Source organism: Cervus elaphus, chromosome 12 (assembly GCF_910594005.1).
Source record: "Cervus elaphus chromosome 12, mCerEla1.1, whole genome shotgun sequence".
NCBI classification, from domain to species: domain Eukaryota; kingdom Metazoa; phylum Chordata; class Mammalia; order Artiodactyla; family Cervidae; genus Cervus; species Cervus elaphus.
The window spans coordinates 84,582,577-84,609,625 of NC_057826.1; the positions used below are offsets into that span (position 1 = coordinate 84,582,577).

At 47.4% G+C, this 27,049-nt stretch overlaps 1 protein-coding gene across 3 annotated transcripts in view; it reads right to left on the reverse strand.

Moving 5' to 3' along the window:
• The window catches only part of CORO2B (coronin 2B), a 146,496-nt gene that overhangs the window by 52,465 nt on the left and 66,982 nt on the right, over window positions 1-27,049 (reverse strand). For 2 of the 3 annotated variants that reach the window (XM_043919800.1, XM_043919799.1), the window contains one exon: window positions 18,728-18,928. In XM_043919800.1, the coding sequence (XP_043775735.1) occupies window positions 18,728-18,928 (201 nt within the window). Of the gene's footprint in view, window positions 1-18,727; window positions 18,929-22,800; window positions 22,988-27,049 lie in introns of those variants that run through there. The other variant, XM_043919801.1, reaches the window with a different exon arrangement.

Consider the following 27,049-nt stretch of genomic DNA (forward strand, 5'->3'; position numbering starts at 1 on the left):
GAAGACACAAAAGATTGGTAAATTGGAATTCTTGAAGTTTAAAAGAGGAAATCTCCAGTGCAAAAAGCACCACTTGTAACGTATATTTGCAACTTATATCCTAAAAAAAGGGACTAATTTCCCTAATATATAAAGAACTTTTAAAATCAATAAGAAAGGAATCAATTGTCCTGTAGAAAAAAAGGGTAAAGGATACAGATAGACAATTCACACAAAGAGGAAATGTAAATAGATTTTAAACATATAAAGATGTTTCAACCTCATTTTTGATCAAATGTTAAATGAAGTTACTCCGGTAAAGTTTCCCACTCATCTTCACAAAAATTTTAAAAGTATGGTAACATTCCATTTTCAAGGGGTGTAGGAAAATACACACATGTATACTTTGCTGGTGAGAATATAAATTGTTACAACCTCAATAAAAGACAATTTTGTAAATGTCTATCAAAATTTTAAAAGCACATATCTTTTCCCTCCTAATTTAAAAATTTTAACTATGGTATATTTATATACAATAAAAAACAGAGATCTCAGCTGTATAACTTTGTAAATCGGTACATAGGTACACACTCACGTAATTACCTCTGAAATTAAGATTTCTATCACCCAAAAAGTTTCTTCATGCCAACCTAAAATGCAGCCCCTGTTCTGACTTCCAATGCCACAGGTCGATTTTGCCTATTTCTGAACTGTACATAAATGAAGTCATACACCGTGTAAAGTTTTGTGTCTGGCTTCTTCTCAGCATATTTTAAAGATCCATCATCGCTGCTGTGAGTAACAGGAATCATTCCTTTTTACTGCTGTGTACTATTCTATTGTATGAATCTATCACAATTTGTTTATCTTGCTAAAGGGTATTTATTGTTTCTAGTTTAGGGCTATTATGAATAAAGGTGCTATGGACATGCTTCTACGAGTCTTTTTTTGTCTTTTTGTGGATAAGTGTATTCTTTTTTCCTTGGGTATAAACCTATGAATGGGATTGATTAGTCATAGCACGGAGATTTGCTTAACTTTATCAGACAAGGTTGAACAGTTTTCCAAAGTAGATGTAACATTTTACACCCTCACCAGCAAAGTAGAATTCTAGTTGCTCCTCACCAACACTTGACATTGTCAATCCTTTAAATTTTGGCCATTCTGGTGGGTATATAGTAATAACTTATGGTTTTCATTTGCATCTTCCTGGGTAACAATGGGCACATCATAAGGATAAACAATCTACACAAAAATGAAGGGCAAATAAATATTAAACAGAGATTTTCGGCCTCAGTCTTGATAAACCATGCTAATTAAACCTACTCTGAGAAAGCAGCACCTTTCATAGGTTTAGTGGTCATTAGAGGTTTTTTGGTCATCGCACTTTCATGCAATGACCATTCGAGTCTTACACACCCCATTTTTTGACCATTTTTAAATTCAGTCATGTATTAGAGGTACCAGTCCTTCCTCAGATACATGCATTACAGACATTGTCCCCATGCCTGTGGTTTGCCTTTTCACTTTCTTCATGAGACCTTTTGATGAGCAAAAGTTTTTAATTTTAATAAGGTCTAATTTATCAAATGTTTTATAATTACTTTTTTTAATATCTATTTTTTATTTGGCTTAATCAGGTCTTAGTGGCAGCACTTGGGATCTTTAGTTTCAGCATGTGGGATCTAGTTCCCCCACCAGGGATCAAACCTGGAGCCCCCTGCATTGGGAGTGCAGAGTCCTAGCCACTGAGCCACCAGGGAAGCCCCTACAATGGTTGTTTTTTGTGTCCCATTTAACAATCTACGTCCACTACCATGTCAGGAAGAAACTCTCATGTGTGTGTGCTTCCTGGGAGAAAGCACATACCTCTTGAACCACCAATTCAACTTCTAGGAGTTTATTCTACACATATATGTGGAACAAGGTATGCCCATAGTTCTCTGTAGCACTGTTTGTGAAACTGAAGTTTGGAAACAATCTAGACACTCCTCAGCAGGAAATATGTGGTTCAACAAACGGTGGTACGTCCAAACAAGGGAATATTGTGTAGCTGCAAAAACAAGTGAGGAAACTTTCTGCATTTGACATGGAAAGATCTCCAAGATACATAATTACAGGAAAAAAGCAAGATACACAGAGAACAACATAAGTACTGTGCTATCTTGGTGTAAAAAGGGATACGTGCGTGTGTGAATGCATATACATATTTCAGGAAAGACATTTGAGAAACAGCACTGGTTGCCTCCTGGTAGAAGAACTGAGTGACTGGAAGCTAAGCATGAGAGGCACACTTCTCACTGTAGGTCCTTTGCTTCTCAAGTTTATGGAGATTTTACCTATCTGAAAAGAAATGCTTATAGACACACGTTATTCTAAGGAGGTAAGATTTTCTATATGTGGATATTGGTGAGAAGGGGCAGCCCAGAGAGGGGAAGAGCTGGAGCAAAGCTGTGGAGAAGAAAGTCAAGTCCGCCAGGCCTGGGAGGTGAGAGCACTCACAGACTGTGTTGCCAGCCTCAGCACAGCCTCAGGGTTACCTTCCAATCAGCAGGAGTTTTCACTGTCTCAGGTGTAAACCCTCAGGTGCAAGCCCTCTGGATGGCTGGTAGCACTGAGCCACAGGGAAGGTATCTACCACTGTCAGTACCGTTTTGGGGTACTTGATCTGCCCTGTGCTATTTACACCTTGTTCCTTATTTATTTATTTTTTAAACCTTGTTCCTATCTAATGAGCAGTCTTAGGGATTATGTGTCTTGTTGGACAGAGGAAAGTGAAGCTCAGAGAGGTTGAGTAACTTGTCCAAGGTCACACAGCCATGACGTAGCCTAACTGGACCCTGGCCTATATATTCTCCCTTCTCTAGAACTCTGGAAGAGGAGATGGGGAAAGGGAGGGTGGAAAGAGTTAAGCACCCAAGAGGAAGCAACCGGGCTCTTCCCTGGCTCTTTCTCAGGCAGCCCCTCCCCCGCCCACCAGGTTGCTGTTTGGCCTTGGGCCCCATCTGCACCCCCCAGCCTCCCCCCACCCCCCCTGCCGATCGCAGGAAGGAGGCACAGATGGCAGGCGAGGATGAGGCCCCCAGCCAGGCTCACCCAGCTGTCACTTTGGAGAGCACCATGCATCTCCTCCTCCTCCTCTCCTGAACAATTGGGAGCTGGCCAGCCTGGCCCCAGCTGTTCCCTCTTCCTGGTCCAGGGCTCCTGCAGAACCATGCTTCTGAGGCCTTTGTCTCCAGGGGAGGAGAGACACAGACTCCCAGGATGTGAGAGCCAGACAAGACAGACCTCAGAGGACAATGGGTTTGACATCTCATTTTAGAGATGGGGAAAGTGAGGTCCAGGAAGGCAGCAGGACTTGCCCAAGGTCACAAAGAACAGTCAGAGAAGCCAGGCTTCCCCACTGCCAGCAAAGCTTAGGATTTGGGGGTGCCTCACAGGGGTGCTCGGGCAGGTTGTACTTCCCCCTCCCCACCAAGCTTCCACCAGAGCAGTTCTGCTTGTCCCAATTTTAATACAATTATCATCTACCTGCGATTTTATGTCAGGGATCTTTATCCTGGGTCCACAGACCCTTTAGGAAGTCAGTGAGCTTGGCTAGGAGGAAAATCACGTCTACATTTCCACTAGCTTCTAACTGAAATTTAGCATGTCCTTTGTTTATAAATGAAGCAACAAACCCAGAAGCATTAGCTGAACCTGTAACTTTTTCATCTATAGACTTCACAGGTATTTTCAGATCACCTTAGTCTATTAGAGTTATCTCAAATATTGTTTACGCTCATCACTGCTCTGAAACTACAGTACTGATTAGGCTGTCCACTTGAGCATGTTATTTAATGTACTAATATAAAAGCACATTGACTACTAGATCACAATTTATATTTTGATAACTAAATTTCAATATAATTGGTTTTCTTCACAATCTTGTATATTTTATTTTATGTACTGAAAATCTCTGTCCTGTGAAGGGGTCCGTGTGTGTGTGCACTTAGTCGCTCAGTTATGTCTGACTCTTTGCAACCCCATGGGCTGTAGCCCGCCAGGCTCCTCTGTCCATGAGATTCTCTAGGCAAGAATACTGGAGTGGGTAGCCATTCCCTTCTTCAGGGAATCTTCCTGACCCAGGGATTGAACCTGGGCCTCTTGCATTGCAGGCAGATTCTTTACCATCTGAGCCACTGAGGAAGCCCCTGAAAGGGTCCACAGGCTTTTCCAAAGAGCCAAAGGTGTCTAGGCCTGCTGTCCTCAGAAGTTAAGAATGTTTTGTTTGAACAAAATATTCCGGGGTTGAAAATTAAAGTTTGAAACTTTTTGTACTAGATCTGTAACCTCATAAGACTGATAAAATTGGGACTGAATTCCCTTGAGATAAAGGAGTATGCCTGGGGGTGTGGGCATGGATGGCTGGTGCCCTACGTGGGAAGCCCACACACAGAGAGAGACTTGCTCTGTGCCAAGCACCCTCCTAGTCTTTATGTAACACATCACTAAATCCTCAGAACAGCCTTAGGGTAGACACTAGCATATCTCCCATTTTGCAGATGAGAAAACAGAGGCACAGAACAGTTAGGTCACTTGCCCAAAGCATGTGGCTAGGAAATGGTGGAGCTGGGACTTGAATTCAGACCAACCAATGCCAGAGCCTTTGTGCTTCATCACTGGGCATCCAGCATCCCTGTCTGGGTAGACGTGAGCCTCCAAGAAAAGTCCCTCTGGTGTGGCTGCTGCCAATTGGGTGCTTTACTTGGTGGGGGTGGGGTGATGGGAATGGGATCCTGAGGGTCTGCTGCCCCAGCTGATCATCTGACACAGGGGGCACTAACTGGCTATGCAACCTTGACCAAGTCCATCGACCTCTCTGGGCCTCAGTGTATCCATCTATAAAATGCAGAGTTCTAAGCACTGTCACCCCTACCTTCCCCCTCCTGTGTTCACTTGAGGGGTGACCCACTTGGAAACCTAGCATAGGTTGCTTAGCAACTAAAATCAAGGTCTTCGCTGAATAGAATGGAAAGTGGGGAGGACAGGCTAGCATGATGCTAGCTGGTGCCACAGAGCAGTCTCTTGTCTTAAGAGGCTCAGTGCTGTGACCTATCCCACCCCATCCTATCCCTCAGTCGAGGTGACCTGACCCTTTAAGAGTCTTGGGAATGGGGATGGAGGTGGGGGAGGGACTTGAGGAAGGCCTTCCTGAAGAGAAACCTGCCTAAGGACAGAGTCAGACCTGGAGTTTCTGGGGCTAACACTCATTGTTCTGGAAGGTACCAAAAGATGGCGGAATAGTAAGGGTCTTGGCCAAAGCCTCAGGGCCCCACCGGCCCCCAGGAAGATGCTCTGCTCCCAGTCAATCCATCTTAGTTCTACGCCCCATTCTCCTCCTGAGCCCTATACCACTTCTGCTCCTAAAGAGTGGGAACCCATAGACCCAAGAAGAGGAAGCTTCTGAAACTACAGCCTCAGGCCTGACAGAATAGGGTGTGGGGAAGGCGGCCCTATGTGGACAGATCCCCCTGCCTGCTGTGAAATCCATGGTTAGCAACACATTCCTCTGGGTCTCAAGTGTTTGGTCTCCTTGAAACTCACTGTCACCTTAACCAAGCACAAACTCCCTGGTGAAGGAAGCCATCGTCATCACCCACAGCTTAGCAGGTGTGACTTTGGACTCAGGAGAGGCTAAGTGCAAGGATTTCTGGGAAGGGGACAGAGGACAAGCAGACATGTGTAGAGCCGGGTAAGACACTTCTCCTTGGGGCCAAGATTTCTCCTGGTAGAACGAGATGCTGGGTACAGTGTCCATGGAGACTGGAATCAGGGCCCTGGGGAGCTGGGCGTGGGCTATGAGGATTGTGTGGCTCAGGGCACAGAATCTCACACTCATGCCTACACAGTGGGCCTGTGCCGCGAATCCAAGCCAACTGGATTTTACAGCGCCTCTGTCCCAAGTTCCCAGTGCCCTTGCCCACCCTCACCAACCTGACGCTTATTCTAAGTAGCTGCAATAATAGAAGCAGAATAGCACGGGTTTTCCTGAGTGGTGACTGTATCCTGGGCACCATGGTAAACCTCTGCATGCCTTACATTTCATTTAACCTGGTGGAGAGGAGGACCCCAGACAAGCAGGCAGGCTGACTTAGAGGTACAAGAAGTACATGCTTGGGCTCAGTAGCTCAGGCGTGTCCAATTCTTCATGGCCCCATGGGCCACAGCCCACCAGGCTCCTCTGTCCACGGGGTTTCCAGGCAATAATATTGGAGTGGTTGCCATTTCCTACTCCAGGGGATCTTAGGCCCCAAAGCAGGTGAGGCCCCTGCCCTCAGGCCCTTCCTCCAGGCACTCACCGGGGACATGAGTGTGTCTCTCCCCCACTCTGGGGGGCTCTGGGTGCCTCCCCTTCAGGCAGTGTGTGGAATGCTAGGAATGCTCAGGGGATTGTCTGGAGGCCAAAGACAAGCCTCCCCACTTGCGGACTGTGGATGCAGGAGCCCACAGGCTATTTCTGGGCCTGAGTGGACTGAGGAAGGCGAGGAGACGGGCAAAGCCCTTGACATCACCACAGCTTTCAGCTCCGGAGCACACACTCCGGGCCAGGTGATGTGCTACGTCCCGATATAGAATCTTATTTAATCCTGGTGGCACCTGAGGAATAAAAACCATTATTATTTCACAAACAGGAAAAGGGAGGCATAGAGAGGTTACATCCCCGGGGCTCCTAGCTAAAGGGATGGAGCTATGATTTCTAAAGGTATGTGAGTCTCCATTAGAGGGAAGATGGGAAGCAGACCAAGGTAACTGGCAAACTGGTTTTGTTAGGGGAAATACTGACTGAAACCACCCACCCTGGCCGGGCACCCCTGTAGCCATATGAGTTATTTTACCACAGGAGGTCATGGTAAGAACATGGAACTAACAAGCCACCACCAACTGGAAGAATTCGGGAAAGGTCACAAAGAGATATCCCATGTCCTACCAACCTCCCAGGGTCCTCCTTGCTGGAATCCACCTTGGCTGAGCAATGCCTGTGCCACCAGGAAGAGCCCTGAGTCAGGATGATCGGGCAGAGACAAGCCAGAAACTAATCCCATCACCATAAAACCCTAGGCTGGGAGTCACGGGTCAGAGAGGGCCTCCTGGGTTCCCTTTCTCTATGTCCCTGCCCAATAAAGTCTCTTGCTTGTCAGCACATGAATCTCCTCAGACAATTCACTTCCGAGTGTTAGACAAGAGCCACTCTTGGGCCCAGGAAGGGGTTCCCCTTCCTGCAACAGTTTGGAATCCAGGGTGGTGCCTGTGGGCAGAGGCAGGGCCCGTGGCTCAAGTTCACGGAGTCCTAGTGGACCAGGTCCTATTACTTCCAGCTTCACTGACTTTGCTAGAAAAGAGAAGAATGAATCAAATGGAGGCCCTGGCCCCAAAGCAGAGGGATGAACTCTTTGACCCCTCCAGGATACCCACCAGCCAGCCTGCATCCCTAGTCCATATCCCTTCCAGAAAGAGCACCCAGTCCATTATGGAGAAATAAAATCAGGGAGCGACACTTCCACTTTTGCTGAAGAGCCTGCCTTCACTTTTCTCAAAAATAAGCAGTCTTTCTTCCAAAAAAGGGAAAAACACCAAGCAAGGCTGTCAATCTCAGGCCTCAGACAAATGTAGTGAAGTTGAGGCTTCTCTCTCTTTCTCCCCCTTTCCCCCAAGTCACTTACTGTACACGCGGGCTGTCTGTCACAGGCTTTGAGATGCAAATTGCATCAAGCAGAAGGCAGCCTGAAGAACAAAGAACGATTGGAGAAAGATCTGAAAGATGGATCCGGTAAAAGTTCTCTTAATTCTTCGGGAGAGGGGAGACCTCTCCACAGAGGGGAGCGGGGATGAAGATTTGGGACTTTTTTATGAGAGAGAGAAGGATTGAGAAGCCCAGGGCTGACAATGGGGAGTGATGGGGAGGGATTGTTATAGAAATCATGCAAACCGAGGCTCTGGGTGGGTAAAAAAAGTCTGCTTTGATTACAGTCCTCAGCACTGACTCCTTTTAATATCAGGCATCACACATATTACACACTTTGACTCATGGAGCTAACCTGTCTGCCAACATCCAGGTTTGATTTCAGAGCAGTTGGGTTGGGCAATACTGCTATAAGGGCTTGAAGGGGAGGATGCAGCCCTCTTCAGCCTGGGAAGCCCCTGCAGGGCACCACATGGTCTTTTGGGGCTTTGAGGTGAGGGGCTCCCAGGACCAGCAAAGAGAAAACCCCAGCTGGGAGATGTGGCATGGTGCCTCTGGGACCGAGCCTCAGGTCAGACCCATGCCCACTTGCTGAGCACCTACTGTGTGCAGGCTCTGTACACATCAGACACCTCCCTGCCTCAGGGGCTCTCAGCCTAATCAAGGTGGTGAGCTGGACTGCAAACTCCATGCAGATGGAGATTGGCCTTATTTACAGTGGCATCCCTAATTCTAGAACTGTGACCGAAACAACAGGTACTCAATAAACATTTATAAGATGGGCGGGTGAGTAAGTGGGTTGGTGGGTCTGTGGGTGAGTGTACAGGTGAATGGTTGAATGAATGAAGAAATAGGTGGCTAGATGGATGGATGAATGGATGCATGGATGGACAGATGGATGGACTAACCACGTAGAAAAGAAGGAAGCATATAGACAGTACTCTAAGCAATAGACACAAAGTGCCTCGGATGGGTACTGGGATGGGGAAAGCTTCATGGAGCTGGCCTCATTGGAATTGGTCCTTGAGAGGTGAGAAGGAACAGTGCCTACCAGCACACAAATGAGGACATATTTGCATGAAAGAAGGGAATGGAATGTGAGAGCTAAATTGAACTCTAGAGATCATGTGGTCCAACCCCATCGCTTTGCAGAAAGGAAAACTAGGGCACAGAAAGGTGAAGTGCTTACCTAAGGTCACTCGGCAACTAGTGGCATGGCGGAGATTCAAACAAGGTCTGCTTGTCCAGAGCCTGACCTCTCAGCCCTGGCCTATGCCGCTCTCTTACTCCAGGGCTCTGCTCTCCTCACTGAGGTGCCTGTGGATTTGTGCTGTGTCTTCTGCCCCAGTCCACCTCCACCACCCATCCCTGCAGGGCTGGGGAGACCCGGAGCAACTGTCCAGCCTTGGTTAGACCTCCACCCTTGAATAGCAGAGACAGGAGAAGAAGCAAGAGGAAGCCACATTGACGAGGTTGGGGAAGGACAATGCAGCACCCCATCCCAAGATCCAGGGGGAAATGTTCCACCACCAGATTGTGGAGACTGAGCAGACATTAGGGGGAAAGTGGAGGCCACAAGGCTTACACAGGAGATAGGAGTGACCCCTATCTGTAGACCAAATGCAGCATCCCAATCCCAGAATTCAGTTATTTGCATTATACACAGCTAAATCCGAACATAAATGAACCAGGGATTCCAGTTTCTGGAGAATGCAATTTTTTTTTTAAGAATAAACATTTTATTTTTAATTTGATAACTCTACAGCCATGTCTATTTAAATCAATAATTTTAAATTTGCTTTTATCTATTTATTTTTTCATTTATTTATATTAGTTGGAGGCTAATTACTTTACAATATTTTAGTCGTTTTTGCCATACATTGATATGAATCAGCCATGGATTTACATGTTCCCCATCCTGAACCCCCCTCCAACCTCCCTCCCCATCCCATCCCTCTGGGTCATCCCAGTGCACCAGCCCCGAGCACTTGTCTCATGCATCAAACCTGGACTGGCGATCTGTTTCACACTTGATAATATACATGTTTCAATGCTATTCTCTCAGTTCATCCCACCCTCGCCTTCTCCCACAGAGTCCAAAAGTCTGTTCTATACATCTGTGTCTCTTTTTCTGTCTTGCATATAGGGTTATCATTACCATCTTTCTAAATTCCATATATATGCGTTAGTATACTGTATTGGTGTTTTTCTTTCTGACTTACTTCACTCTGTATGATGGGCTCCAGTTTCATCCACCTCATTAGAACTGATTCAAATGTATTCTTTTTTAATGGCTGAGTAATATTCCATGGTGTATATGTACCACAGCTTCCTTATCCATTAGTCTGCTGATGGGCATCTAGGTTGCTTCCATGTCCTGGCTGTTATGAACAGTGCTGCGATGAACATTGGGGTGAACGTGTCTCTTTCAGATCTGGTTTCCTCGGTGTGTATGGAGAACGCAATTAATGTCCATCATATTGAACTGCCAGCAGGATGAACAGTTAGGATGAACCTGTTCAACAGGGGCTTCCCTGGTGGTCCAGTGGTTAAGAATCTGCCTGCCAATGCAGGAGACACGAACTCAATGCTTGGTCTGGGAAGCAGGATCCCACATGCCATGGGGCAATTAAGCTTGTGCGCCACAATCACTGAGCCCAAGCTCAAGAGCCCATGAGCTGCAACCACTGAACCTGTGTGCCACAACTACTGAAGCCCACATGCCCTAGAGCCCATGCTCCACAACAAGAGAAGCCACTGTAAACGGAAGTCTGCACACTGCAGCTAGAGAGTTGCTCCCACTTGCCACAACTAGAGAAAGCCTGGGCGTAGCAATGAAAATTCAGCACAGCCAAAAATAAATAAATACATAAATAAAAATAGCTCCCTCCTTGAACCATGGAGTTGGTTCCTTGAGCAAGACATGGGTAGGACTCTCTCAGAGACCTCCAACCCACTGGTCCACCAATGAGATGCCCCTTGGACATATCAGAGACAAGGCTTGATGCTACTTGGGTCTCCAGTGCCAGGCACGGGGCTGGGTGCCCAGGGCACGCCCCATGACTGAAGGCGTGGTGCTGTCCTGTGTGGTCCTCTGCTCCAGCATGCCTCCCCCACCTCTCCTTGCTGACCGAGATTGTTGCTTCTGTTCCTCAGAGACAAAGCTTCCCTACCTTCTAGCAAATACCTGTTCTCATGGCTTCCAGGAAAGATGGACACATGAGGTGTCAGTATATTACAGGAGTTTACAAAGTCCTGGCTGAATTAATGTTCAATGTTGAATTAATTCATAATGTTCATTCATTAACTCATAATTCATTAATTCATAATGTTCAATGAATGTCCAGCTCCACTTGGATGCGTGGAGATGTTCAAATGATGGTAATAATAATACAAGGCACCTCTAGACACATGCCTCTTCCGAGTCCTCTTACAGAGGGGGGCTGGCATGTGGCCAGGGGAGCCCTGGTTTTAAATTCTGCCACTCGTGTGCTGCACAAGTCTCCAAGAAGTCTCTTGACTTCACCAAGGTTCTGTTTCGTCATCTGTAAGATGAGATGAACAACTGTGCTTTCATCATAGGGCTGGAGATGAGATTCAAAAACAGTTGGTATGTGAGACCCCCAAAAGCTCCCCAGAGCAAAGCACTGCTGGGCTGTAAGGAGAACCCAGACCCCTGATGTCCAGGCCAGGTTTCCTTCCTTTCTGCCATGTACCAAGTGGGTAGCAGGTAGCTGGCTAAAGCTTAGGTGCGCCAGGCCCGGCTTCCAGCTTCAGCATGGATGTGGAGGCAGCAGGTGGGCAGCCCTGGTGGAGTACGTATGGCAGGAAAGGGGTGGTGTACCTGGGGAGGCCCGCGCAGTTAATCAGGCCTCTGGGCACCGTGCCTGCTCTCTAGAATATTCATAAGGCCCCTCCAGCTGTGCCAGAACAATCAGGGTGCTGATTGCTCCCCCATCTGCAGCTTAACATTCCACTCCAGAGAGGACAGAGCTGGTGGCTGAATGTTAACCAGAGGAAAAACCGGCCTTCACAACAGCCACCCAAACATGAGCCCGGCAAAGACAAATCCACCCCTTTCAGATCTGCCAACTCGGCCAGAACTTACCCGTCCACTAGCGTCATGGGCAGTGGAAAGAGTTTCAGGTTCAGAAATAAGTGGGCTGGTTTCTGGTCTGGTTCTGTAGCCTCAGTTTCCCCAACTGTAAAATGCAGATGGTTCTACCAAACCCCCTAAACTCAACATTCAAAGAACTAAGATCAGGGCATCCAGTCCCACCACTTCATGGTAAATAGATGGGGAAAAAATGGAAACAGTGACAGACTTTATTTTCTTGGGCTCCAAAATCACTGACTGCAGCCATGAAATTAAAAGATGCCTTCTTGGAAGAAAAGCTATGACAAACCTAGACAGTGTATTAAAAAGCAGAGACATTACTCTGCCGACAAAGGTCCGTCTAGTCAAAGCTATGGTTTTTCCAGTAGTCATGTATGGATGTGAAGCTTGAACCATAAAGAAAGTTGAGTGCCAAAGAACTGATGCTTTTGAAAGATGGTGTTGGAGAAGACTCTTGAGAGTCCCTTGGACTGCAAGGAGATCCAACCAGTCCATCCTAAAGGAGATCAGTCCTGGGTGTTCATTGCAAGCACTGATGCTGAAGTTGAACCTTCAATACTTTGGCCACTTGATGTGAAGAGCTGACTCATTAGAAAAGACCCTGATGCTGGGAAAGATTGAGGGCAGGAGGAGATGGGGGAGACAGAGGGTGAGATGGTTGGATGGCATCACTGATTCTACTGATATGAGTTTGAGCAAACTCCAGGAGATAGTGAAGGACGGGAAAGCCTGGCGTGCTACAGTCCACAGAGTCGAAAAGAGTTGGACATGACAGAGCCACTGAACAACAACCGCCACCTAACCCCCAAGAGGGTTGATTAAGGCCGAGTTTGTTGGACTGGAGTGCTAGACAAAGGCAAGCCATCCTCACTGTTTGTTATTGTTGCGGGCATACTTCCTCCCTGGGGGAAAGCTTGTCATCACAAATATTGAAGTCTCAGCAAGCTGGCTTGGGGGTAAACTGAGGAAGGAAGAGAAGCTTCTGGAAGAGTCAGCCTCAGGCTTGGCCTCAGGGCAGGTGCCAATCTTGTTATTCTCATCTGCCCCAGACCTCTCAGAGAAGCAAGAAAAGAATGGGAAGGGCATTTGACAGTAGATGGCCAAAAACTCAGAAAAGAATTACAAAAGCAGACAGTGGCCTTCTGCGTGCTCAGGAAAACAGTCTGGAGCCACGCAGGGCAGGGAAAAGAGTGTGCCGCTGTGAGTTCACAGCGCGTGAGTAACGTCCAAGCAACGATTAGGACTCGCCAAGAAACGGCCGGAATCTTGCCTGTGTTTCTGTTGAATAATACAGGAAACTGTTTTCAGAGAGATTTCTATCTAAACCAAGAAAATAAAAGACTGGAGCTAAAATAATAGAATCTTCTTCCTAGAGAACTGACCAATGAGGAACAGTTCATCCCTCCTACTGGCAGATCAGGAGGGGGTTCTGAACTGGGCATTATTGTTATTACTGTTTGTTAGGCCCTGTCCTCCCCACTCTCCCAAGTCCACAGGGGCAGGAGACTGACAGCTTTGACCCACGCTGCTGGGGAAGGCAGGGCCCTCTCTGGGCTCAGGACTCTGTTTCATAGAGTCTCAGACATCAGGGTCCTGCCTCGGACTAAATCAACTGCTCAGACCCAGGATCTGCCTTGCCCCCACCCTTCAGTGTCTTACCCTCACTCAGGGTACTTCCTTCTAGCATTCGCTCCAGCCAGTTCAGAAGCACGTGTTACTTTGGGGGGAAACGTTTGACAAAATACATAAAGGAAGGGCTGACCTAAGTCCCGACTCTGGGCTGTTTGTCTTCTGAAAACTCAGGGCTCCCTCTTTACATCAACCAATTGTTTCTAATTTCTTTCTTTCCCCCTAAAGTATGAAACATTGTGTTCATCTAAAATAAATTTAGAAGTTATAGTTAAGGAAAAAGAAAAAAAATGAAAGAGCCAATGAGCCATCATGAGCTACTCATGAATCCAATACACAGAAATAACCACTTTTAAACCCGTAGGTGTATATAGAAAGTGAAGTCGCTCAATTGTGTCTCCCTCTTTGCAACCCCATGGACTGTAGCCTGCCAGGCTCCTCCGTCCATGGGATACTCCAGTATTCTTGCCTGGAGTATGAGCAAGATCACGCCTGGGATCTTCCCGACTGAGGAACTGAACCAGGATCTCCCACATTGCAGGCAGACTCTTTACCATCTGATCCACCAGAGAAGCTTAAAAAAGTGAAAGTAGCTCAGTTGTGTCTGACACTTTGCAACCTCATGGACTGTAGCCCGCCAGGCTCCTCTGTCCATGGAATTCTTCAGCCCAGAATACTGGAGTGGGTAGGCATTCTCTTCTCCAGGGGATCTTCCCAACCTGGAGATCAAACCCAGGTCTCCGCATTTCAGGCAGATTCTTTACCATCTGAGCCATCAGGGAAGCCCATATATTTTCCCAGTCTTTTCCAAAAAGGTGGATGGCTACATAGATATAATTTAATGGGATTAATTAGATTTTACCTTTTTTCCCCCAGCTAACAGAAGGTGATAAAATTTTCTTATTAAATATTCCACTGCATTGGTGGTTCTTGAAGTGTGATCTGGGGACCCCTGGGGATACCCAAGACTTTTTCAGGGAGTCTGTTGGGTAAAAACTACTTTCATAATAGGAGACATTATTTGCCTTTTCATTCTTGTTCTCTCAGGAGTATACAGTGAAGTTTTCCAGAGGTGTATGATGTTTGATATATCAGCAGGCTGAATGTAGAAGCAGATATGCAAATTCAGCCATCTTTTATTAAGTCAGATTAATTTAAAGAGATTTGCAAAAGTGTAGAAAAATGTAATTCTCTATTTTTTTGAAAATATAATAATTTTTCATAAAATACAGTTTTTTGTGAGGATGTGAAATGGGTTTATTATTAAGCAAATAACAAATGCATATTTTTGAAATTCACTCATTTTTATTTGAATATGCTAAATATATTTTTTAAAGTTTTATTTATATACTCCTCATTTATTTTTGGCTGTACTGGGTCTTTGTTGCTGCGGGCTTTCTCTAGTTACGGTGAGCAGGGGCTACTCTCTACTTGCGGTGTGCAGGCTTCTCATTGCAGTGGCTTCTCTTGTGACCGAGCACGGGCTCTAGGTGTTCGGGCTTCAGTCGCTGCGGCACGTGGGTTCAGCAGCTGCAGCTCACGAGCTCTAGGGCACAGGTTTAATAGTTGTGGCACGCGGGCTTAGTCGCTCTGAGGAATGTGGGATCTTCCTGGACCAGGGATTGAACCCATGTCTCCTGCGTTGGCAGGTGGATTCTTTATCATCAGGGAAGCCCCCTGAATATGCTAAATATCAATAGTCATATAGCGATATAAGCAAAAGCTCTTTGGGGTCCTCAATAATGTTTAATGTTTAAGCGCATAAAGCGATTCTGAGGCTGAACACTTGAGAACAACTACCCTACATCACCACCTTTGTGACTGTATAGCACCCCTTTGTGTGGATGGCCCCAAATTTGTTCACCCGTTTCTTTATTGATGGATCTGCAGGTTGCTTCCAGTGTTCACTGTTATAAAAGTGCCACACAAAGCCTTGAGTACCTGGGACTTCTCTGGCAGTCCAGTGGTTAAGACTCTGTGCTTCTACAGTAGGGGCAGGGGTTGGATCCCTGGTGGGAGAACTAAGGCCTCACATACCACATGCCATGTGCACTGTGGCCCCAAAACCCCACTACCACCTACAGAAAGCAAATGGCAGCCCACTCAAGTACTCTTCCTCCCACAGACAGATATAGCCTGGCGGGCTACAGTCCCTGGGCTTGCAAGGGTTAGACACGACTGAGTGACTAAACAAACAAGCCAAAAAACCACCACCACCAAACAGACAAAAAACTCCAACACCACCCCCTTCAAAAAACAGATCGAGTACCTACATAGAGTGAAAACTTCCTGAGATGAAAAAAAACAAGAGAAACCAACTGGAAGACTGAGCCATCACTGTTAGTCTATTACTAAATTAAACAAAATGTATCACAGGATATGAACAAATAAAGCTGAAAAATTATGTGTACATTGAACAGACATGCATGAGTACAGATACATATGTTTCCAAAGAGAGAAGCTTATGCTCTATAAAGAGCCCTTTCTCCCCTTGCTGTCCATGAAGTGTTTATAGAAGCTGACCATATTCTAGAGCAGAGTTACAGACAACATGAAAGTCTTTGGTACCATTACAATAATGGAGAGGGGTTTAGAAACTTCTAAGCAATTTGAGAGAGAAATTTTATTCCTCTAGAAAATAATTTTAAAAAATGATACTTGCAAAAAAAATGAGTACAAAAATGCCGTAAACTTTAAAAAAATATATGCTTGAGAGTATTTCTGTAGAATACATTCCTCGAAGTGGAATCACTGGGCCAATGGACACAACACGTCTTTAAATGTTACTAGATAATGCCAAGTTATCTCTGTTTACACCTCACCAAGAGTAAGATGTTAGTCCATCAAATACTCAGAGCATATTTGAGTGCCTGCCCTCACATCTTTGGCAACACCAAAGATTATGACTCTTTTAAATCTTTTTCTACTTCAGTTCAGTTCAGTTCAGTCTCTCGGTTGTGTCCAACTCTTTGCGACCCCATGAATCGCAGCACGCCAGGCCTCCCTGTCCATCACCAACTCCCGGAGTCTACCCAAACCCATGCCCATCGACTCGGTGATGCCATCCAGCCATCTCATCCTCTGTTGTCCCCTTCTCCTCCTGCCCCCAATCCCTCCCAGCATCAGGGTCTTTTCCAATGAGTCAACTCTTCGCATGAGGTGGCCAAAGTATTGGAGTTTCAGCTTCAGCATCAGTCCTTCCAATGAACACCCAGGACTGATCTCCTTTAGGATGGACTGGTTGGATCTCCTTGAAGTCCAAGGGACTCTCAAGAGTATTCTCCAACACCATAGTTCAAAAGCATCAATTTTTTGGTGCTCAGCTTTCTTTACAGTCCAACTCTCACATCCATACATGACCATTGGAAAAACCATAGCCTTGACCAGACTTTTTCTACTTAGTAGGCTAAAAAATATATTCTGTCTTCTATAAATTGTTTATTCATAGCCTTTGCCCATTTTCTATTGGGTCCTCTTATTGATTTTTCTTAACTCTTTATATATATATATATATCCTGGAAGTGCAACTTTTGTCTGTTATACATTGCAAATATTGTACTCAATTATGTTGCCTGCCTTTTAATTTTGCTTACATATCTCACTAGAGTACAAAAATTACCTTTAAAATATTATTATAAATTTATTCTAACCTACTAATCATTTCCTTTATGGTTTTATGGATTCTTAACTAGCTTAGGAAGCCTTTCCCTGTTTTATGATTTTAAAAATACTCTCCATTTCCCTCTAATATCCTAGGAGCTTTTCTCTTTCTTTTTTAATGTTTAGATTTTCAATCCATCTGGAATTAATTTTTGTTTTGTTATGGTGTGAGGCATTGACTGTTGACCTTTGCAAACCATGTAGTGGAGTGTGGCAGGGTGTCAGCAATGGACTTGAGCCCCAGTAAGAAACAGCCCATGCGTTTCTAGGGACCCGCAGGCCTGCCTACTGCAGCTGGAGGTGAGCTGGTCCCTGCCTGGACAAAGATCTGAGCCCATCTGGTTCAGGAGGGGAGACATTTCAGAATCCTTCCTAATGGGATAGAGCTGCTGTGGGCATCTGCAAAGTCGACAGGGAGAGCTGATAATGTTTCCAAGAAAGTACCAGAACATCTTTACCAGGTTGTTTGGTTCTCAAAGAGCTTTCTGCCCATCATCCTCTCAATGCCAACATCACTATGGAAGTGGAAGGGGATTTAAGAGGTCCACTTTGCCATTACAGGATAATAAGGTGCAGAGAGGTTAAGTGACACACCCAAGGTCACACTCCTGGCGAGTGACAGAGACCGACCAGAACCTAGACGTCCTGCCTCCAAGGCCACAGCTCCTCCGGCTCCGCGCACCAGCCGCCCGTCACCATCACTGCGGCTTCCCTCTTCCGTGGAAGGGAGGGTCTGGCCTGAGGCTTTCCCGAATCTGAGCCCCCACCACTGTGGGCAGGTGAGACTGGAAAAACCCATCCTCCACCACCAGCTGACAGGGGCTTTCCGGTCCCAAGGCTTCCTTGGGCACGCACCTCCTCCTCTCCCCAAGCGTTTGGTGGAGGATGGGAGAGACGATGAGTCAGGCCGGGGAGGGAGAGCTCAGCCATAAACAAGCGGGACTGACAGCCAGCGTTTTCCCCGAGGCACGTGACCTCCCACGGGCCTCCGGGGACTCCGCCTGAATGGCAGAGCTTCAAAATTTCATGATTGAGGCTCTGCAGATTGAATTTGCTAGATTCACGAAGGCGGCCACAGAAGGGAAGAAGCTTTTAAGAGAGGAGGTGGGGGATGAGAGAGAAGGTAAATTATTTCTAGTCCCTCAGTGAAGAGCTTGAAATGTTGTTTTTAATGGGTGTGTCACTTTTGCAGATGCCCGCCTGATGTGGTTACGCTGGATCTTTAGCCCCTCCAGCTCCAGAACTAAAAGGACACTCAGGAAGGACAATTGTAGAGCTGGATCTAGCCTGGAGATCAGATGATCCAATCTCTCAGGGTTAGTGGGAAGCCTGGGAACCCCAAAGCAAGTGACTTGTCCAAGTTGGGGGGTTCTGGGAACAGATCTCAGTCACCTAGAGAAAAGTGTTCTCTCCTGGATGTTCCTCAGGTCCCCCAGCTGTGCCTGTTCTGGTGACCCTTGGGGAGAACTTTGGGGAAAGTATAGCCACTGGACACATGATGAAAAAGTAAAAGGTGAGGCGCAGGGAGACATAGGGCATCAGGCCCAAGAATGACCAAGTGGGGTTTCCCTCCGTCCTGGGGTGGCAGCCAGGCCTAAGGAGGTGCAGGGGGCGCCTACCTGTTCCAGGGGGATGACGAGGAAGGAGCCACCCCCCGCGCTCTCGGTGACGATGGCCAGGAAGCGGGCATTGACGGCACAGAAATGGTTATCGTGCACATTCTTGGTGATGGGGATGCCGTCAAAGCAGTGCTCCCGGTTGGCCACCTTCCCGTAGACGTTCCGGAACTTGGAGCTGCGATACTGCGGACGCCAGGACATCTGTGAGAGGCCAGGAGAGACAAGGGTCAGGCCAGACTGTCCCTGAGGAGCTGAGCTGGGCACAGGCGGGAGGGAAGCTGCTCTCGGGAATTTAGGAGGTGAGGAAAGCCCGGTGCTTGCCCTCGGGTGGCAGAAGGGAAGGGACCTCCAAGAATCGGATGCCTGGCCCTGTGCTGGAGGACTTATTCTTTCAATAAAGTCCCGCAAGAGCAAAGGCTGGCACGAGGGCACTCACCCATTTCTTTGTTCAGTATACCCGCCCACAGCACCTTTCAGAAAGGATGGGGGAGCCTTTCACTTCCAAGGGATGTGCCATGTGATAAAGCCGACCATCCATCCAAAACATGTCTGGGCTGCCTCTTGCGTGTCAGAAACTGCTTAATTTAGTACGGGACGTGCAGACAGAGGAGGCTGGGTGTTCACAGGGACAGAGAACACTTCTGATGATGAGGGGTGGGGGAGGAAGACGGCCCCTCTATGTGCAACAAGGCAAATGACCCTCCTCTGATTGTCTTTAGGGCTTCTAACCCACAAGTACACCCCAGAAATCTCAGTCCTATACATCATCATCAGGCCCAGAGAGGTTAAGTGACTTGTCCAAAGCCACATAGCTGATGAGCAGGGCCAGGAACACAAGTCTCCTGATTGGAAATCTGAGACTCTTTGCTATGCCAGATTATTCTTTGGAGCAAGGTTTCTCCACGTGTGGCCCACAGGTCACTTGTATTAAAAATCTTCCGGGATGGGGGAGGTTTCTAAGCCTCCCACATCATTTGTTAGAAATGCTGATTCCTGGGTCCCAATCCAGACCTACTGAATCCAATATATTGGGAATGGGGCCCAGACATACATATTTTAATCCAGCTTTCCTGCCCCAGTGAGACAGAAGCATGCTGAAGTTTGAGAGTCCCTGTTCTAGAGAATGGAATGGCATCCCTCCTCACCCCTCACTGCCCACCATCCACGAGACAGAGTCCAACTGACCAACCAGTTGGCCCCTACTGCATGCATGTCCCATGCTAGGCACTGCAGAGAACACAGATGTGCATGGACGGATGCACAGGTGAAGGACAGGATGGGCAGCCCACCATGGAGTTCAACTTTGCTGTAGGATGGCGCCCCTGTGGGAAACCCTACGAATGGGCACCATGGCAGGTGGAGTCCAAGTGGGTGCTCTCCTGGCAGACAGGCAGCCAAGCTCAAAGTACCCAGCTGGGGTCTGGCATTCAGTAGGAGCTCAATAAGCGTTTTGTAAATGTGAATATATGGGCCTCTCTGGTGGCTCAGTGCTAAAGAATCTGCCTGCCAATGCAGGAGACATGGGTTCGATCCCTAGTCCGGGAAGATCCCACATGCTGCAGGGCAACTAACCCAGGAAGCCGCAACTACTGAAGTCTGCACACTCTAGAGCCCATGCCCGGCAACAGGAGAAGCCACTGCAATGAGAAGCCCGTACGTCACAATGAAGAGTAGGCCCTACTCGCCACAACTAGAGAAAAGTCTGCACAGCAACAAAGACCCAGCACAGCCAAAAATAAATGTTTAAAATCGTAAAAAAAAATAAAAATAAAAATGTGAACATGTTTCTGACCCGACTGCCATTATCTGCCATCATCCACCCCCTGCTCTTCCTGTCCAGTCCCGGTATGCCTTGAGTCTCCCAACCCATCTCAGGACAGAAATTTCTTCAGATGAAATTCCCAAGGGGATAGAAGGCAAAAGGAAATAACCGCCACAGAATCAGGAAACCAACCCTGGGAATTTGCCTGAAAACAGAACTTTGCATTGGATTTAAATAAAGCCAGGAGCTCAGACACAAAGGCCTCTTTATTGAAGGAAGAAGTTCAGATCCAATGAGGAGAATCCCAGGGATTCTTCAGGCAAACCCTCTTCCTGCCAGCTCTCTGTCCTCTACTCCCTCAGGCCACTGCCCTCCCCTCCACCCCGCCCAGCCTCTGCCCACACAGTACCCCTTCCCACCTGCCTTCCCCCTCTCTGCTGAGTTCTGCCCACGACCGTTCATGACAAAGTCCTGCTGGAGAGGCAAGCGCACTTCTGGCTGTGTGATCTTAGGCAAGCCCCCTCTGACCGTATCCTCAACAGGATTACATCAGTGATGCCCTGACTGCAGTCCCAGGCGGCCACTCATGTTCCTTTACATGAGATGAAGTTTTTAATTTTACTAGCCAGGTGTTTATTTTTATTTACTTATTTTTTACAGATGTTTTTAATGTAGGCCACTTTTTAAAAAAAATTTTTTTTATTGAATTTGTTATAATATTGCTTTTGTTTTATGCTTTGTTTCTTTGGCTGCAAGGCATGTGGCATCTTAGCTCCCCAACCAGGGATTGAACCCATACCCTCTGCATTGGAAGGCAAAGGCTTAACCACTGGATTGCTGGGGAAGTCCCTCATGTGTTTATTTTAATTTGTATTAGAAAAAACATGTAACTTACATGCCAAATTTGCCATTTCACAGATATTAGTGCTAAGAAAGCTAAGCTTAAAAATAATTAATTCAAAAGAAAATACAGAATGAAAAATATAGTATGGGTGGTACATGGTCCTGGCAGAAATTTTGTCTGGTATGTGAGTACTGGCAATCACTCTGTCTCTTTCAGGTAGAACATTCTAGGTTCCACAGTCCTCCCAAAGAGAAAGGAGCCTGCTCATTCCAATCTCCTGTTCCTTGTAGATGCAGATCTAGTCTGGAAGGCCTTTGCCCTTTTCTCTGCCCTGCCCAACTTTCAAGGCCTGACTTGAATCTCACTGCCCTTCCAAAAGTCCAGCAGAGAGAATCTCTGTTGGGATCAGCCCCAGCCTGCATCCAGGGAAATGTAGAGAGCATCTTGCAGCAAGCCTGGCACTGGCCTCTCCCCCATCAGTTGGTAGACTGGGGCTGATCTCTCCGCAGGACCTTTGGAAGGATTAGGGGAAGGAGGCCAGGGGGCCCTTATCACTGGACCTGTACCTTCACCCCGCATGAAGCCACAGCAAGCATGCCTGACACAGCGCTGGACTGGGAGTCTGCATTTCTGGATTTTCACTCCCCATTCTAACTCCTACTAGCCTCAGAAAAACAATTTGCCTCCTTGAGATGTTCTAAAACAAGAACCATAGTTTCTGACTTTATGTGGTTACTTTAAGAATCAAAATGAGATATGTAGATACAAGATCCCATCCAAGATAAGATCGCAGCACTGCTCCTGTGGGCCCAGTCCATTGAGAGTTGTCTGGAAAGCGTCAGACACAGACCTGGAGTTCAAATATCTCAGGAGCCTTTGGAGGAGACGAAATCAAGGCTTGAAAAGTAGTGAGAGGCCAGGGAAGCAGAGTGCACTGGGGCAGGCTTCACGGAGGTGGGGGCATCTGCCAGCATGGGGTACTGAGAGAGCACAGTCCCCCGAGAGGTGGGAATTACGACGTCCTGTGGTATGGAGTGGGAAACAGACCCAGCCCAAGTCGGACAGTGAACACGCACAGGATTCACTGGGACCTGCTCTGACTCTGCAGACCTGATTATGTTTTTTCCAACTTCTTATTATAAAATATTTCAGAAAACAAAAATAGTTGAGAGCATGGTGCAGTAATCACCCACCACCTAGGTTCATTCGCATTAGCATTTTGTCACAATCCTTTTTCTCTCTGTGTGCCTGTCTTTCTTTTCTTTTCTTTTTTTTTTAGTTTTGTGGAATTAGTTGAAACGAAGCTGCCAGCATCATGACTCCTGCCCCCTTATTACATCAGCCTGCATTTCCTACAAAGGAGGACAGTTTCCTATATGAGCATATCATCATTACCACATCTAAGAAAATCAACAATTCCGCAATACCATCTAACACCCAGCCAATATTCAAAATTCTTCCAAATACCTTTTACAGGGACCTCCCCGGTGGTCCAGTGGTTAAGACTCCATGCTCTCATTGCAGGAGGCAAGAGTTTGATTCCTGGTCAGGGAACTAAGATCCCACATGCCACGCTGTATGGCCTTAAAAATCAAAGAAATGCCTTTTACAGCTATTCTATATTTTGAACCAGGATTGGGAACTGTGTTGTTCCCATGTATTTCATTTGGTTGTGATCTCCCTTTCGCCTCCTTTAAATCTAGAACACTCCCATTACTTTTTTTTTTTTTTAATTTAAAGTGACACTGACTTTTTAAACACACCGAGTCAGTTGTCTTAGAAAACGTCCTCGTCAGGGACTTCCCCGGTGGTCCAGTGGTTTGGACTTCACCTTCTGGCACAGGGAGTGTGGGTTTCATCTCTAGGCGAGAAGATCCCAGATGTCTTGGGGCTAAAAAACCAAACCATAAAACAGAAGCAATGTCGTAACAAATTCAACGAAGACTTTAAAACACAGAAGAAGAAGAAACTGTCCTAGCGATTTGTCTTATGTTGCTTTGTGGTCTCTTCAAAGCCATTCTTGGATTCCCTATAAAGCTGAGGAGTCAAATGTAAAGCTTTGATACAATTCACATTGAAGATGCCCCCGTTATTAATCTCTGGCTTGGGTGAGGGTGAGCATATAGAGGCAGGGACAGAGGGAACGTGTGGGCACACACCTGGCAGAGCTGGTGGCAGTGAGGGCAGCTGGCCAGTGCCAAGCGTATGTTCTGGAGGGTCGTGAACAGACAGCTGGAGGACCTGGGAGGCCGGATCAGGCACTGGCAGACACTGTGGGCCAAAGCAGAGCATCTGCAGGCCCCAGAGATCTGACCGCTCCACCCGCGCTTACCAAGGGGCTGACTTCATTCTGAGGTCAGATGCAGGGGTGTGCAGGCAGGCAATAGAAAAGCCTCCTCTCTCTTCTGCAGAGAGAGGAGGCCATGCTGAGGCTGGACTGAAGGAGATACCCAGACCTCAAAGGGAAATCAGTGTGGCAGCCCAGAGGTCACCTGAAAATCTAGCCCTTTGCCCTTTGCCCCTAGCCCTCAAGTTCAGCCCAGATCCTGGTGGATTCCCCAAAGCTAGTTCCAGTGAGGGCAGGACACACACACTCTCTCTGAATCTTCCAGGAGCAATCAGCACAAGACTGAGATACACTGGAGCTCCCTAAGAGGAAGGATGTTCTTAATGGTGAGAGCCGCCTGAAACAGAAAAAGGAGGTATCATGACAGGTAATGAGCCTCCCATCCCTGGGAGGATTCAAGGTTCAGGTAGATGACCTCTGGTTAAGGGCAACGTGGAACAAGAGACGGGACTAGATGGCCTTCTAGCACCCCCCGAATAGACCTTGTGTTGCACCAGAGAGGAGGGCTGGGGTCAGAGAGTCCCAGGTCAGAGGACACCCTGGCCAGTGACATTCCTTCTCTGTGACACAGAGATTCCAGTGTCTCCCCAACTGGGTTGCTGTGACACAGAATGACAACGGTTCTCGTGGCATTTGGCATCTCCCCCTAGGCCTCCTCACATTGCTGATTAGTGCAGTTACTTATTTTAAGGTATGAATATTTTCTCTCTCCCAGTACTAGACTATAGGCTATGTGATCATCCTACTCCTTCTGGGCTCTGCAGAGCCCCTCTGCCCCAGGCCTGGCCCTGGACTCCTGCTTAGCAGGAGTCTTCTGGTGACCCTGATTGAATAACCTCTTGGTATGGTGGGAGGGCAAGGACCAAGGGCAGGCACACTTGCCCGGTTCCTTGGATGCAATGGGATGAACCTCACCCCAGGGCTGTGACTTCAGCTTATTGAGATTTTGAATTTTCAGCTCATACCCCCCACTCCTGGCCACAGGATGAGGGGCCTGGTCCTTATGCTCAACCCATGAGGGCTCTGGGCCCAAGCCCTTCTTTGTAGTGTTTGTCCTTCTGGTCACACAGCCCTATCTCCTCTGGGCTTCTTGTCACCAGGATGCCAAGGCCTCTTAAACTCAGTACAGCACTCAAGATGGGGCTTAACGAGTCCCTTGCCAGGGACAGCACAGTATCAGCAAGGCGACCAGTTCCATGACCCTCCCCAGACACCACCTCCCCATCACCTCATTTGCCCCCAAGGGCAGCCGTGCAGTGGGCAGAGCTGGACAGGTACCACAATCCCATTGAAAATATCTGGTACATATGTGACTAATCTGAGGCTCGGGGAGGTTAAGAGGCTGTCCCAAAGTCATAAGCTGTGAAAGCCACAGAGCCAGGCCCTCTGTCAAGAACTTCTGACTCTTATAAAGACATGTGTGACCTCAGGTCCTGGTTCCATCACTTAAATCCTAAATCTCTGCTTCTGTAGCTGTAAGACAGAAACAACTATGTTATTTGCCCCAGTAAGTTATAATAAGAATTAAATGAGATAATTGGATAGAGTGCTTAAGGAAAAAAAGGAACTTCTGACAGTTTACTGTTCTTTCCGACATAATACCCATCTTCTCCTTTTTTTTGGCCTCTCCACCCAAGCTATTAATTACTCCTCCCTGCTTTTTTCATACAATACAGGGTATTATACAAAAGTGTAAAGAAACTGTATGGGGGCAGGGTTTGGGGCAAAGGTTTCTATCTTAGCTGCTATTTGCTAGCTGTGTGACTTCAGACTAGTTACTCAACCTCTCTGAGCATCAGTTTCTTTATCTGCAAAGTGCAAATAATGTCGTCCAAATCACTGAATGCAATGATATAACCAAATGCTAAGTGCCTGGCAAGGTATCTGGCGTGGAGTGGGATGACGCTTATCACACGCTAGTTCCACCCTCTCCCCTTCTCCTGTAAGGGAGAGACTCTGACCTCAATTAAGTGTTCACTTGGGGAGGCCGGGCTCTGGCAGGGGAAGGAGGGGGCTGGGCTGGGCCCAGGGTCAGGAGGAGGGAGGGAAAAGCTCTGGCCTCCAGATGTGCGCGGTTGCCGGGCCTGCGCCCTGGTGGCCTCTCCCTGGGCCCAGGGCCATCCTGGTCTCCCTCTGAGAGGGGAGGGCCCGGAAGGAGGAAGTATTCATTTTGCAGCTGAACGGCTCTTATAGCCTCTTAAGAAATAGAGGCAGGCTTTTTTCTCCCTGAGATAATTGTTATGAACACTCCACATGAAGACAAACTGTATCCTGTCCTCCAATCCCCAAAATGATGCATTTTGGCCAGCGGGTACACTGTCTAGATGAAGATGGCTAAAATTCAGTGCTTTAACTGGAATACACAAAAAGATACACGGGGGGTACTTTTTGTTCTCATCTCTAACTAAGGTGGGCTGGGGAGCTCAGGGCTACATCCTCGGGGAGAGTTGCTAGCCGGGGAGCACAGGAGGCCTCAGGATCTGCCCTGGCGGCCACTGGATACTTGCTCCCACGGAGCAGCCCCTCAGGACCTGTGGGAGAGCCCCTCCCTGTCCCTGTGCGATCAGAGCAAGGCTGACATTTTCCGCCTTCTCTGGGTCATCACCCACGTGACCCGGGATAAGGCACCTTCCTTCTCTAGGCTCGGTGTCCGTTTCGATGAAATGTGGATATCAGCCACACCTACATCTTGAAATCCCTATCAGGATGGGACACCAGGGACAGAGGCTTTGCAAAAGGTGTGCCACTCTAGTCAACCACAGATACTATCATCAATATCTCTGCTGAATTCGCCCACAACACTCTGGGTTCACAAGCAATTGCTGGTCAGCTGGTCCTCCTCCATCTCTGAGCCAGCTTTGCTTTCCAGAGTCCAGGACTGGACACATGGGAGGAGCATAGCACGTGTTCTCAGACGGGAGGGAGAAGGAGTAGGTCAGCCCAGGGCCTTGAGAAGCTTCTCAGTTCAGGTAGTAATTACTGGTGGACTCTTCTCTTCAGTTTTCTCCTCTGTGAAATGAAAAGCTAGGATCTTTTTTAAGCAGAAGAACACTTTCTCTAAATAAAATATGACTCAGAACTCCAAAATGTAATGGGCAAAGCTGGAACTGTTTGCATTCAAATCTAGCAGGAAACTGGGAGCACCTTCCAGAAATGGTCCTGGGACTGCACCATAGAACCCAATTTGAGAACCTCTGGCGTGAGGGAAGTGGCCAGAAACCCACGTTCCAGCTGACTCAGCCACGAACCCACTAGGGACCCTCTGGTAGATCCCTGCTTCCTCCCCTACAGGAGATGGCCCACCCTTCCAGCTCCGGCATTTAATAGTTTTACTGGGTTCTCACTGGCTTCCAGGACTTCTGAAAAGAT